Source organism: Scyliorhinus torazame, chromosome 8 (assembly GCF_047496885.1).
Source record: "Scyliorhinus torazame isolate Kashiwa2021f chromosome 8, sScyTor2.1, whole genome shotgun sequence".
Classification (NCBI taxonomy): Eukaryota; Metazoa; Chordata; class Chondrichthyes; order Carcharhiniformes; family Scyliorhinidae; genus Scyliorhinus; species Scyliorhinus torazame.
The window spans coordinates 205,093,885-205,108,876 of NC_092714.1; the positions used below are offsets into that span (position 1 = coordinate 205,093,885).

A 14,992-nucleotide genomic window follows, 5' to 3' on the forward strand; every position below is an offset into this window, starting at 1 on the left:
AGCAATATAGCTATATTTGCATCTTAAATTAAACCATGATGAAAGAAAGAAAAATATGGGGGGGGGGGGGGGGGTGGAGAGAAAGAGAGCAGAGGCCTGTTCTTTATATCATAGAATCCCTACATTGCAGGAAACACCGAAAGAACTGGTGTTCGAGGTGGGAAATATATGCTATTCAAGGTGGGAAATATAGAGGCGGACTCTGGGGGGAGGGACATTATGGCAAGTGGGAAACTGGAGGGGTTGCCAGTGGTGTTGGTCAACATCAATGTCCCGAACTGGGACGATGCGTAATTTATGAGGCGGGTGCTAGGGAAGATTCCAGACATAGGCTCTCAACAGCTGATTACGGGAACGGCAATAGTGGTGTTGGACCATGCCATGCACTGGGTAGATTTAGGAGTGAGCAGGTGGGGGCAGTGCCCGCAATGGAGGTTGGATGTGGGACTGTTGGCGCAGGAGGAGGCATGTGAGCAGGTGAGGAAGGCCATCCAGGGGTATGTTGAGATTAATGACACGGGGAGGTTCCAACAGGTACGGTCTGGGAGGCACTGAAAGCAGTGGTATGGGGGGAGTTCATTTTGATTCGGGTGCTAGGGAAAAGGCGGACCGGGTGGAGATAGAAAGGCTAGTGGAGGAAATCCAGCAGGTGAATAGGAGGTACGAGACTCCGAAGGAAGGGCTGCTAAAGGAATGCCAGAGACTGCAAATGGAATTTGGGCTGGTAAGGCGGTAGGGCAGCTGCAAAGGTTGAGGGGTGCAGTATACGAGTACAGGGAGAAAGTGAGCAGGATGTTAGCGCACCGCACCAGTTGAGGAAGCAGGAGGCAGAGGGAGAAGTTGGGAAAGTGAAAGACACAGGAGGGAATACGGTCCTGGACCCGGCTGGGGTGAATGGGCGTTTAGGCAGTTTTACAGTAAATTGTATAAGTCGGAACCTGCAGTCGGGGAGGAGGGGATGAGGAGACTTCTGGGAGGGTTGGAGTTCCCGTATGTGAACGAGGAGTTGGTGGATGGCTTGGGGGCCCCCCCAAAATCGGGCTTGTAGAAGTAATGGAGGGGTTGGAGGCGCTGCAATCGGGTAAGGCCCCGGGATCGGAAGGGTACCCGGTGGAATTATGCAAAAGTTCTCGGGCGTGTTGGGACTGCAATTGGTAAGGGCCGTCAATGAAGCAAAGGACCTAGGGATGCTCCCCCCAATGTTGTCACAGTTGTCACAGTTGTCAAAGGCGTCAATCTCCCTCATTTTAGAACAGGATAAGGACCCGGAAAACTGTGGGTCAGAGACCGATCTCCCGGTTAAATGTGGATGCCAAACTGTTGGCAAAGATCCTGGCCATAATATCGAGGATTGCGTCGTAGGGGTAATTGGAGAGGACCAGGCGGGGTTCGTTAAGGGGCGGAATTTGGCGACCAACATTAGGAGGTTGCTTAATGTAATCATGATGCCTCCAGAGGGGTGGTAGGTGGAGGTGGCAATGGACGCAGATCGGGTGGAGTGGGAATACTTGTGGGAGGTCCTGGGGCGGTTTGGGTAGGGATTTGTGGGTTGGGTCCGGTTGCAATACCAGGCACTGGTGGAGTGTGCGCGGATGAATTGGGCAAGATTGGACTACTTCACGTTACACTGGGGAACGAGACAGGGATGTCCACTTTCCCCACTGTTGTTTGCCTTGGCTCCAGAGTCATTGGCATGGAGAGCGCCACGGGTCTGGCAGGGGATAGTACGGCAGGGGTTGGGACACAGGGTCTCTCTCTATGCGGACAACCTGCTGCTGTACATATCGGACCTGCTGTATGTAATTGGAGGGATTATGGGGCTATTAGAAGAATTCGGCCGGATTTCGGGATACAATTTGAATATGGGCAAGAGTGAGGTCTTTGCGATCCAGGCTAGGGGACAGGAGAAGAGACTGGGTGAGATGCCGTTCAAGCTGGTGGGAGGGAGCTTTCGATATTTGGGTTTCCAGGTGGCGTGGGAGTGGGAGCAGCTGCATAAACTGAATTTGGAGCAGCTGGTAGGATCGATGAGGGGGAATTTTCGGTGTTGGGATGCGCTCCCGTTGTCATTGGCGGGGCGGGACAGACATTTAAAATTACGGTTCTCCCGAGGTTTTTGCTTCTTTTCCAGAGTCTTCCAATTTTTATTACCACGGTGTTCTTCAAAAAGGTAAATGCCGAGATCTCGGCATTTGTTTGAGCAGGTAAAACTCCACGGTGAAAAAAGGTTATGCTGGAGTTGCAGAACTCACTAATGCTAGAAACGGCACCTTAAATTACTAAAATCATACAAAACAAATTTCCAACCATGCCCTCTAAAGCGGATATATTATAGATAAACATACACCTCATCAGCAATGCTACATCTACCAATGGTACCGTGTGATTTTTATCCTGAAAATATCCCACTTCTGGAAGTATGAACAGTTGCTGAGCAACAATAATCAGTTTTTCATTGTCTGACACCATCTCCATGCCCTGCATGTGTCCCAAGTAACATAATGACCAGAAAACAGCAGGAGAAATGATCATGTTAAAAATTCAGGATAGGAAGATGTCATTAGCATTTCTGATATGTGAGGGCCCTCTCTGGCTACTATGAGCCTCGGCATGACTACTTGTCAGCCTTCAATGTCATCAGTGCTGGCAGCCCATAAAAAGTGCAAGACTGCAAGTATGAATAAATTGCATTAAATTAAAAGCCACAAGCTTGATATGTCTCTCCAGTAGCAGCACACTCTTGTCAGGCATGATCCTTTAAGCAGCTGGTATTATTTTTCAGACATCAACCAGCTTCATCAAGCAGCAAGTCAGGCAAGATGGAATGGCATCACCTTGATAGGGGCAACTGATGCAAAAAAAAGAAGAAATGAGTGGCACCAGAACTTTCCCGTCTCCTCCGGGCAAAAAAAAAAATTCAGTGAGATGAACAAGCAGTGATTGGAAACATCATGGTCTAATCAAATTTGCTGAGTGTAATGCATTTCCCATGTCACTCCTGATCTTCCATCCAACACAGTCGTCTGCCCCAGAGAATGCTGTCACAGACCAACCAGACCTGTTCTGTAATTCAAGTGCTCAAAGATACTTTGGGTTCAGAAGACATTTAGCGTTCCCTGCCTGCCTACATTATCAAGTGTAAAGTGAAGGTTGGATCAGTGACACTCTCTCATTCAAAACACATGAAAAGAGAGCTAAAGATTTAGCAGGATAATTATTCCTGCAGTTTATATGCTACCAGTTTTCAATCCTGTAACATTAACACCCCGGCATAAATTTAATCTAGAGTCTTCATTTAATCTTTTACATTTGCACATCAATAATTGACTTCAAACACAATTAAAGATCAGCAGTTTGCAGACAAGATCAGAGGGAATCATAATGAGGTTGCTGGTCCAAAGCAGATGGTGTTGTCAGAAGTTCAGCCCATGTAAACATTCCTTCTCTGTGTACATGTTCTTGTTTGTTCAAACAAACCTGTGATATTTTACAAAGACTCAATCAAAAGAAACCCAAATTGAAGTGGATGGTGTGGAGCAGGTGATTGAAGCATTTATTATTTAAAGTCAAGTTAGTTTGCCAGCAGTGTAACAGCACTTAGTAATTTTATATTCTTTTGAAAGAGTTCGGTGGAAGAATAGGGCTGGGTGGATGGCAGACTGGGCCTAGGTGGGGTGCTCTTGCAAAGGGTTGGTGCAGACTTGGTGGCCGAATGGCCTCCTTCTGCACTGTGGGGATTCTATCATTCATTGATTTCAATGTGTGCATGTCCGTATCTGTGCACGAGTTGTTTTTTGCATATTCAAATAAAAGCAGAAGGATAGTGAAGAGGGTTGGTAGGTTGGTATTGATCAGCTTGACAACATCTAAATTTTCAAAATAAATTTCGAAATTGTAGACCTTTTGGGAGGGGCTTAAATGATCTGGACCTAGTAAAACATTGGCACTCATTTCATCCCTACTTCCACTGAGCCATAGAGCCTCTAGGGATGTGACCGTCACTCATTTGGTTCACATCCTCAATGACATACTCGTTTGCTAACAGCATGAGCCCAACAGGTTGGCCGCATGTCTGATACAACGATTTCTGCAAACGAGAATAAATTGATCAGGATCGGAGTTGATACATGGGAAGTCCTCACTGCTGGCCAGAGTGCCTAGAGACAAGAAGTAAGGAAGGGTATGGAAAAAAAGGAGAAGAGGACTAAATAAATGACCAGATGGCAAAGAGAACCTATCAGAAGGTAAAAATATGAGTCGACCTTGGGGCAATACAGAAAGGACTCAAAAGTTAGCTGCAAGAAAGATGCTGTCCAATTCAGAAGTGACATACACCCTGGGTACAATCTATCATCTCCCAAAATGGACAAAAGCCATAATCATCATTCCTTGAGCTCTTTTCCCCCCCAAGAGATCACTATTTTAAAAATGTAAATAATAATCTTTATTGCCACAGGTAGGCTTACATCAACACTGCAATGAAGTTACTGTAAATGTAAATCCTAAAGCTACAAGATATGTAATATAACCATTTTAAAATGCTGACCAACCATAAAAAGGAATTTTTCAAACACACCTACCTTCTTGACCAATATTAGGGTCTCTATTGCTGGGTCCACAAGTATTATACAGCGAGGCAAGATCCTGTGGGTTGTAGGACTTCAAAATTTTCAATACATTCCAATGTGAGTCAACTCCATTTGAATCCAAGGTCGTTCCGGACTTCGACGATACCCCAGAGTTTCTTGCCTGAACAGGGGCCATCTCCTGAGGTAATTTTACATTTCTTCCTTGGATTCCCCTCCTAACTCCAAATGCAAGCTGGTCATTTCTTAAAGGACTGTTTATTTTCATTTTTTTAGCTATAGGCTCATGCGAGTCCAAGCCTCCCTGATTCTCGGACACATTAGTAAGACACATTTTGCTTACGTTTGGAGACCAAAAACTGTCAAATCTAAGTAAAGGTCCCCGAGGTCCGTCGGATTCATAGTCCAACTTGATACCAGGCCTTTCAGACATATTTCTCTTACTACTGCTAGCTTCCGATGATGCACTTCTTTCGATTTTTAGCGCTCCATCTGATGTCTGTCTAAGTTCAGTATGTATGGATCCAAAATTCTCTGGATGTACGTTAGGATTCTGGGTCATCTTAAATGCTTTGAAGTCACCTGAAGGTCTGGACCCTGCCTCAGGAAGAAGATTATTGCACGGAGAATGGTGTGATGAAGATGAGGATGATGATTTTGCCTTCCCAAGCAGCAAGTTGGAAGTATCTGGTGAAGCTGCTGGTAGTGGTGACTTGGTCCGACGAGAACATTTTCTGTTCATTTCTTTGGTGGCAACTGAAGAGACATCTTGACCTAATAGTGCAGGGGGGCATCCAGTGCGTCTGCCTTTAACTGATCCACCACAAACAGCACTTCGCGTTCCATTTGTTGGACTTGGGTCAGCGTTATATTTATGTACCAACCTTTGGTGCATCACTAAGACCTCTGGGTACAAAGTTCTGTAAGTACAAAATGGGCACGTGTTGCTCAGTAAGGCACTCTTGGAAACTGAGGTAGAAGCTTTTCCCCAAGGACTATCATCACTACACAGGCTTTGATATATCATAGTGCAGAGATTCAAAGGCTTTTCCAATAAACTAGATTCGGATTGATCACTGAAGTCCTCTATATTAGCTCTACCACTAACATAACATTGGTCATTTGTTGAAGTAGGTTCCCATCTTATGTTTTTCACACTATTCTGTTGCATGCCACCTTCTGACAATTCTTCCATTGAACATTCCTCCAAAATCTTGTAATTGTCCAAGCCGATAACCACCTTTGGGTCAGAGTCAGTCCTGTGCAACTCATCTGCCACTTTTTCACCCGTTGATTTCTCATGGTATGGCAGCACTACATTACAGAAGATCTGACGACTGTTATGCAAACCAGCATCCCTGTTCAAGTCTGGGGTCTCTCTACTCACATTTGAAAAGGTAGCATTTGGAAAAATTGGACGAGAAGAATAGATTGATTTGTTTTTCCTCTGAGAAAAGTCTACATCTAAATCTTTGGCACTGCCCAAAGAATCTGGAGAAAACCTTTTAGAGTCCACAGATTCCAGAACAGGTTCATCATTTCCTTTAGGTACCACTTCCAATTTCGGAGATGTCAATGAACTCTTCGGAGGATCACTCTTTTCTTCAGCCTTTTTGTGCTCGCCCTTATGATGGCGCTCCAGGTGGTATTTAAGTGAGGTTTTTTGAGCTGCAGCATAGTCACAGAGAGGACATCTATGAGGCTTTTCACCTGAAGCAAAAACACAGACACAAACGTTTTAAATATACTACTCTAATAGTTATTAATTATTTGCATTCCGATTCATGATCACTCATTAAAAAAATCATGGTCACAAGCTGTACCCCCTCAATAATTGTACATCATATCCATAATTAAGTGAAACACCATTTTGTTCTTGCATACTTTTTCCTACCTTTGAGAAGGGAAGAAAAAGAGTAATTAAAACATCTCAAATGTTGTGAACCAGACACTCTAGACATTTTCACCACTGCAGGTTTGCTGTGGTTAGAATGGGATGATAGTAGTGGAGGAACAGATTTGTCCCAACTCTCTCTTCTCTACGGATGAATAGTCCCAACTTCTCCAATCTATAACTTAACTGAAGTCCCTCATCCCCACAACCATTATTAGAAATCTTTTCCGTTCCCTCTCAAAGGCTTCACATGCAGTGCTACTCCAGTTTGGACCGAACCAGTGTTATATAAAAGGTTCAGCATAACTTCCTTGCTTTTGTAGTTGATGCCTCAATAAATGCTTCTTTAAACCATTTCCTCAACCCAAGTCTTGCTACCTTCAACAATTACATACAAATCCCACATCTCTGTTCCTGCACATCTTTCAAATTGTGTTTTTATTTTTATTGCCTCCTTGTGTCTTCCAAACGCCTCTGCATTATATGTCACCCTTAGATTCCCTGTGGTACGGCAGCACTACATTACAGAAGGTTAGGCGACTGTTATGCAAACCAGCAAATTCAGCCCATTTATTTGTTAGTGAAATTCATCGCTACCACCTCGCAGTTCACAATACTTCCAAACATTGTACCATCTGCCCATTTTTAAATTGTGTCCAGTACACACAAGTCTATGTATATATACACACGAGCAGTGGACCTAGTACTAAGCTCTAGAGAACCCCAATAGAGAGATCTTCGAGTCAGAAAAGCAATGGTTCACCATTCATGTTGATGTGGCCACTTTTATTGTATTGGCTTCAAATCTTTGCTGCTCAAGATTTCCTTTGACACATGGCCTCTGCTGAACATATATACTTTGCCTGGTTCTCACTATTATCAACGTGACATCTGTTAGATGCTGCCTTTTTGCTGCCCCATTTTACTCTTGGTTGGTCAACACAGCTGTCTCACGGCTCCAAAGGACCGGGTTCGGCCCCGGCTTTGGGTCACTGTCCGTGTGGAGTTTGAGCATTCTCCCCATGTTTGCATGGGTCTCACTCAAACAACCCAAAGATGCGCAGTGGATTGGCCACGCTAAATTGACCCTTAATTGGAAAAAAATTAATTGGGTACAATTTGTAAAAGAAAACAATCTTACTCTCTTGGTCAATATTCCAGGTGCGATGGCTTTAATTGCGCTAGCTTTCTATTATGGGAATGGACCGAGATTGTAGTCAAACCAAACCAGTTCACTGTTAGCTTGAAGTTCTGCCAGCCAAGCTTTGATCCCAATTTACCTGGGACAGGTCTGTTCTCAACCCACTTAAAATGGCCCTGTTTTTTTTTCCTGGCTATCCATTTTTAAAATTTAAAGTACCCAATTCTTTTATTTTTCTATGGGTAAATTCTATCATATTGTGGTCACTGCGCCCCAACGGTTCCTTCACCTCAAGTTCCCTAATCAAGTCTGCCTCATTACAAATCATCAAATCCAGAATTGCCTGTTCCCTAGTAGGCTCCGTCACAAGCTGCTCCAAAAAACCATCTCAGACATTCCACAAATTCCTTTTCTTGGGATCAACTACGCACCTGAATTTCCCAGTCCACCTGCATATTGAAGTCCCGCATGATTATTGTTATATTGCCTTTTTTACATGCTTTCTCTATCTCCCGATTTAATTTCTGCCCCACACCCCGACTACTGCTAGGGGGCCTGTACATAGCTCCTTTTAATGTCTTTTTACCTTTGCGATTCCTCAACTCTACCCACAGAGATTCTATGCCTTCTGTTCCTAAATCGCTTCTCGCTATCGATTTAACCTCATTCCTTACTAACAATGCAACCCCGTCCCCTTTGCCCATCTGCTTGTCCTTATAGGACACATATCCTTGTATATTTAGATCCAAGCCCTGATCCCCTTGCAGCCACATCTGTGATGCCCACAACATCGTACCAGCCAATTTCAATGTGCGCAACAAGCTCATTTACCTTGTTTGGTATACTGCGCACATTGAGGTACAACACCTTCAGTCCTGCACTGACCACCTCCCTTCTCACACCGTCACCTTTTTTGCTCTGCCGGAGGGTGATGTTGTTCTCCTTATTTTTGTTCTCTATTTCCTCTTCAGTTATGACACCTAAGCAACGCTCTGGTTCCCAACCCCTGTCATACTAGTTTGAATCCTCCCAAGTGATTCTAGCAAACCTCCCAGCCAGGATATTGGTGCCCCTCGAGTTTAGATGCAACCCGTCCTTCTTGCACAGGTTCCATCTACTCTGAAAGAGATCCCAATGGTCCAGAAACCTGAAACTCCCACTCCTATGCCACCAGTTTAGCCACGTGTTTAGCTGCACTAAACTCCCATTTCTAGCCTCACTGGCACGTGGCACAGGGAGTAATCCTGAGATTATAACCCTAGAGATCCTGCTTTTTAGCTTATTGCCCAACTCCCTGAACTGCTTCTGCAGGACCTCATCACTCTTCCTGCTTATGTCATTAATACCTATGTGTGCTACGACCTCTGGCTGTTCACCTTTCCCCTTCAGGATGTCCTGTGTTTGTTCAGAGACATCCTTGACCCTGGCACCAGGGAGGCAACACACCATCCTGGAGTCTCTTTCACGTTCACAGAAGCGTCTATCTGTGCCCCTTACTACAGCGTCCCCTATAATTATCTCTCTCCTGCACTTTGCCCTCTCCTGCTGAGCAACAGAGCCAGTTGTGGCGCCACTTTTCTGGCTGCTTTTGTTTTCCCAAGGCTATCCCCCCCAACAGTATCCAAAATGGTATATTTGTTAGAGAGGGGGACAACCACAGGGTATTCCTGCACTGACTGCCTGCCCTTTCTAGCGTCACCCATATCTCTGCCTGCACCTTGGGTGCGATCACGTCTCTATAACCCCTATTCATGACACTTTCCACCACCTGCATGCTTTTATGTGCATCCAACTGCTGCTCCAACCGAACCGTGCGGTTTGTGAGGAGCTGCCATTGGCTACACTTCCAGTGCATACTCTCAGCAGACACATGAATAGAATCAGCCCCATCATCCTGACTTACATAGTCAAAGTATAAATGTTTGTAGGCCACACAGACCAGATCGATAATGATTTGTTTACCATTGCCGTTCATTGTGTTAGCCTCTATAATACTTGGTTTGTTAAATAAACACCTTCTATCCGGTAGTTATTTTAAAACCTGTGGAAATTCAGTATTTGAAAATCTAACACTTAAATAAAAGCTTTCCAAATCCTTCTAATGCAAATAGAAAATTAAATATTTCAAAATGTGATGTGAAGGCTGGTTATCCAATAAGAATCATGGCGGGGAAAGCAGGAGGAGTATAATGGGCAGTGAGTCTGTGACTGCCAAAAATTAATGAGCCCTTGATTATTTTCGGAAAGATTTAAGCAGATAGGCTGATGGGATTTTAATGTAGGGTAATGAATGAGATCAAGAAATAGTAAATGTACACAAGATGGATGGGTCTGATTTTACCATTCTACTGGCAGAGGCCAATAGAGAGCAATATAAAATACACTCTGGTCAGCATAAAGAAAACTGGATGATCTGAAGGGTCAAAAAAAAAAAGTTTCATTAAAATTGTACAATAAAAGGGGCTGGTTTAGCACACTGGGCTAAATTGCTGGCTTTGAAAGCAGACCCAGGCAGGCCAGCAGCACAGTTCAATTCCCGTACCAGCCTCCCCGAACAGGCGTCGGAATGTGGCGACTAGGGGCTTTTCACGGTAACTTCATTTGAAGCCTACTTGTGACAATAAGCAATTTTCATTTCATTTCAATTATGGCACATGCCATGTAGTGATGGTCACTACAGCTAAAAACAAATATACAAAAGGCTCAAAAGTGCCCAGAAATATTCAGGCAGCAGGGAAGACCAAAGCAACTAAAGCTTAGATACTACACAATAAAAAGATATACAAAATGTAAAAACAACAACAGAACTGATGTGTGAAAAAGACTAGAGGACAAGTCATACAAGATCCACAGGTTTTCAGCAAGGTCAGATAGGTTCTGCCCAATAAGGTTTTGCCCAATAGGATCAAACCTAAGAGTTATTTTTATTAGTGTCACAAGTAGGCTTACATTAACACTGCAAGAAAATCCCCTAATCGCCAGCACCTGTTCAGGTACACAGAGGGAAAATTCAGAATGCCCAATTCACCTAACATGCATGTCTTTCGGGAGGAAACCCATGCAGACATGGCGAGAATGTGCAGACTGCGCACAGACAGTGACCCAAGCTGGGAATCGAACTCGGGTCCCTGGTGCTGTGAAGCAACGGTGCCAACCACTGTGCTACCGTGGCGCCCGATAGCACGTGTGAAGCGGAGTTCCAGAAAAGTAGGATTAATTGTTATTTAGATAGTGATTTATCTCCATTTTATTGAGAAGACCAAGAGTTTCAGCACTGCCATGGGCAAACTGCAAATAAATAATGATTAGAATAGTAAAATAATCAAAATCTGATTAATTAATTAGACCTTCCGCAATTACTCAGCATGTAAATAAGCTTTATTCGTGCATCCCAGAGCTCAACTCATTATCATCTAGCATTTTTCCCAAATTTCCCTTCGATGCATAATGGGATAAGGGGAAAAAGAACATTGTTCCTTAAAGTAGGGAATGTTCTTTATAGTGGCCAGCGTGGATAAACAGAGGACTGATAAACAGGCTGGGTCATGAAGCCTAATCCATCCAACAGTTCGCTTACACTCAAGACTATGTTTTTAAGCACTTCAGATATTCTTTGCGGATCCCAATCCATACAAAGCTTCAGCCTAGTTTTAGTTTATGGCTTTGTAAGAGACAGCGATATTGTGGATCCTTTTTGAAGTCAACAACAATATTTAGCCTGTTTAAGCCATTTACAAAATAATCTGATTTTTACAAGCAAAAGGCAGTCATACCGGTGTGTATCCTGAGATGAATATTGAGGTAATAGTTTGAGCGAAATGACTTTCCACAGTAACTGCATTCGCCGGATGAGCCAGCCTCTCTACTTCTTCCTCGTTCTGAGCCATCCTCACTCCGATCTATGGAGAGAAAAACAAGAACCATTTTAGGCTATACTCCCTTCCATTCAACCTACCCAATTTTCTTCCTGGCAAGGGAGTGAACTATTTACCAATTATACAAAAAGTACAGGTGTAAGTGCATATACAATATAAAAACACTCAAGTACGCATTTTTAATCAACAGCTGTCAGAAATCTTTTGAAAATTGGTTGCAAGAAAAATTAATTATAGTTTTAATGGCAGATGCATCTAGATCCCTGAAAATTAGTAACCAATGAGGCAAAAGTTTGAAAAGCCACAAAATATATCTACCTCCATAAACACCAATAAGTATCCAACTAACAATAGTTGAAGACCAAATTCAGAGGCAAGAGGTCAATTAAAAAAAAAAATTAGGACTCCATTAATTTTTTCCAATTAAGGCGCAATTTAGCGTGGCCAATCCATCTTTGGGTTGTGGGGGTGAGGCCCACCAAACACAGGGAGAATGTGCAAACTCCATACGGACAGTGACCCAGGGCCGTGATCGAACCTGGGATCTCGGCACTGTGAGGCAGCAATGCCAACCACTGCGCCACCGTGCCGCCCATGCAAGAGGTGGATTTAAAGATTGATCACTAAGCCAGTTGACTATTCAAGAACAAACATATTTTTCTTACCACTTTCTCTTTCCGACCAAATAAAAACGGAATGTGACCATCAAGATCTATATATTTGAGGGAGACACAATAATCACTATCCGTGTGGAGTTTGCACATTCTCCCAGTGCCTGCTTGCGTCTCACCCCTACAACCCAAAGATGTGCAGGGTAGGTGGATTGGCCACGCTAAATTGCCCGTCAGGAGGAATTTTTTTAAAATCTATATGAATTTTGAATATGATCCCGGCCCTGGGTCACTGTCCGTGTGGAGTATGCACATTCTCCAGTGTCGACGTGGGTCTCACTCCCACAACCCAAAAATGGTGTAGGGTAGTGTGTGCCCCTTAACTGGAAAAAAAAAGTTGATACTCCCAAATTTATTTTATAAAACAAAAAAAATGATTATTGAAACAGTGCTAACCTAGTGTTTAATTAGAATTTGCCTGCCCATCAGACCCGTTACATTCACTTACCAACTGAGAAATGTCTTCACTGTGGTTCATAATTTGCTCGGATTTAAAATGCAAAAATCAAAGTTCAAATGAAAAATTCAAATGAAAATTCAATTCATGCATTGCATACGTTGCATGCATTGGGAAATCTCAAATCAATAAGAGCAAAGCTCCCCTTCTATACACCAGTCTAAGGGAATCGGACAATTTAAACTAACTGAATAAAACAGTAGAAGACTGAGCTGCACAGGGTGATCCCAGATTTAATCGCACGTGTATGTGCCAAGATAGCCAACACAAGGTAGATGAGTTTTTTAAAAAATTTAGAGTATCAAATTCTTTTTTTCCCCCAATTAAGAGATAATTTAGCATGGCCAAGCTACCTACCTTGCACATCTTCGGTTTGTGGGAATGAGACCCACGCAGAAACTGGGACATTGAGCGAACTCCACACGGACAGTGACCCAGGGCCGGAAACAAACCCGGGTCCTTAGCGCTGAGAGGCAGCATTGCTAACCACTGCGCCATCATGCCGCCTCCATCTTTTTAAAAAAAAAAATCACTAGAAATGTTGCTGCTGAATGCTGTCCGACGATCACTAATGGAAAGATCAAGGGCTGGATTTTCCGCAGCCTCGCGCCGTAATCACGTTTGGCGCGAGGGCGGAGAATCCATTTTTACACTTCAGAACGGTTCCCGCATTACAGCACGCGGATTACGCGGCGTGGTGGGGGGGGCCATTGACAAGAGGCCCCCTCCCAGCGATTCTCCATGCAAAACTGGTCGCGATCTCAACCGCGTGGTTCTAACCACGTTTTGCCTGTCAGGAACATCAGGTGGCGGCTGCGGGCTCAGTTCGCGGCCGCCTCGGTGGGGGGGTGGGCTCAAGGACAGCGATCGGGCGCCTCTGATCCGCGGGCGCACACCATCTCGGGGTGGCCTACCTTTGAGGTCACTCCACGGTCCGAGTCCGCCATGTCGAACGGGGCGGCGGCTGCAGGCCGCCGCCGTGCGCGGACTCCCGACCAGACGTGCGAGCAGCTCCCCTGCAGGTAGGAGAATCATTCATGACTTTTTCAAGTAAAGTCGAGAGCGAAACGCAAGCGTTTTCACACTGGCGTGGGGACATAGCCCCAATTTTGGCGAATCCAGCCCCAGAAATATGCATACAAAAGCAAATGCACGGATACAAGAGTTGAACCCTAGAATTGACATTTACCACTAAATTGCTGGGGCACACTGTCACATTGAGGGCAACTAGAGGATGGGCAATCAATACAAGCGTCATCAGGAGACACCCATGTTTTGAAAATGAAAACAAACGACTCGATGGGCCGAATGGCCTCCTTCTGCACTGCAAATTCTATGATAAAAACCCATTCAAATGTTTCCCTATGAATTCCCTTGATGCAGTTGCACATAGTGGCCACTGGATGGACTGGTGGTCAAATCCGACATCTAGTATATAAATGACTCTGAACACATCATATGCCATTTACGTATAATAAAATGAAGAGTGATCACTCAATGCCTTAACCTTCAACAGAAGCCATGCTAAAGAGCATTTTTCCCTTAAATTTACTAAGCTTAAAAATTATCAAAAATGTCCTCAAGTATGACCAGAACTGTCAGCTATTTGAAATTTTCCAGATAAAAATAAAAATTATCACAAAATGTCCTCCAGTATGACAGGGTGGGCAGGGAGAAGGGTAAGGAAGGAGATAGAATGGCATGATTAATGCTAAATGATAATTTTCTTATAATCTGCAGTATGTATATCTGCCCCTGGGTATTCAATGCAATTATTCACAAACCTACACATGCCAATGTGAACTTTTGAAAAGAAATATAAGAGTAGCCGATTAACAGTTGTCTGAGTCACAGCCAGACTTCTATTCAGTTGAAGGTCATCTGCAATGTCACATGCATTTCTAGGATGTCAGTAATTTAGTAAAATGGAAGATGCTTTAACTGTAATAAGATAGCAGAGCACTAGATGGTGCAATCCTACTGCAATATCAATCTGATAATGAACATGTACTTGTTTCCATATTGAAAGTTAGAAATGTGAAAAGAATGAGTCAAAACAATGTATTGCTTAAAAATATTGAAAGTGTGATGAAGATGCATTGGAATCCTGAAAATCCATTTGATAAAATACTTTGCAGCAGCAGTGGTCTACAAGTTACTTGGAAAATGCGACTGCCTTCATAAGAAAGCTACATTATACACACCAATCCCAGTATGTGCATCATTAATTGTTTTTCCTGGGAAGCAAGGGGGGGGGGGGGGGATGATCGTTTACACTCTTCCATCTTTGGAACATTCTACAAGACAGAAGCATCATTCTCAGTAGCCAACAGCCAGTAAAACTGCTCTCAGAGTCAAGGACCTGGGA

General features: G+C 43.8%; 1 protein-coding gene across 2 annotated transcripts in view; it reads right to left on the reverse strand.

Annotated features, from left to right (window-relative positions):
• Positions 1-14,992, reverse strand: part of znf217 (zinc finger protein 217) — a 75,067-nt gene that overhangs the window by 13,204 nt on the left and 46,871 nt on the right. For both annotated transcript variants that reach the window (XM_072514696.1, XM_072514697.1), the window contains 2 exons: positions 11,395-11,520; positions 4,581-6,296 (listed from right to left, as the gene is read on the reverse strand). In XM_072514696.1, coding sequence (XP_072370797.1) covers positions 4,581-6,296; positions 11,395-11,520 — 1,842 coding nt within the window. The remainder of the gene's footprint in view (positions 1-4,580; positions 6,297-11,394; positions 11,521-14,992) is intronic.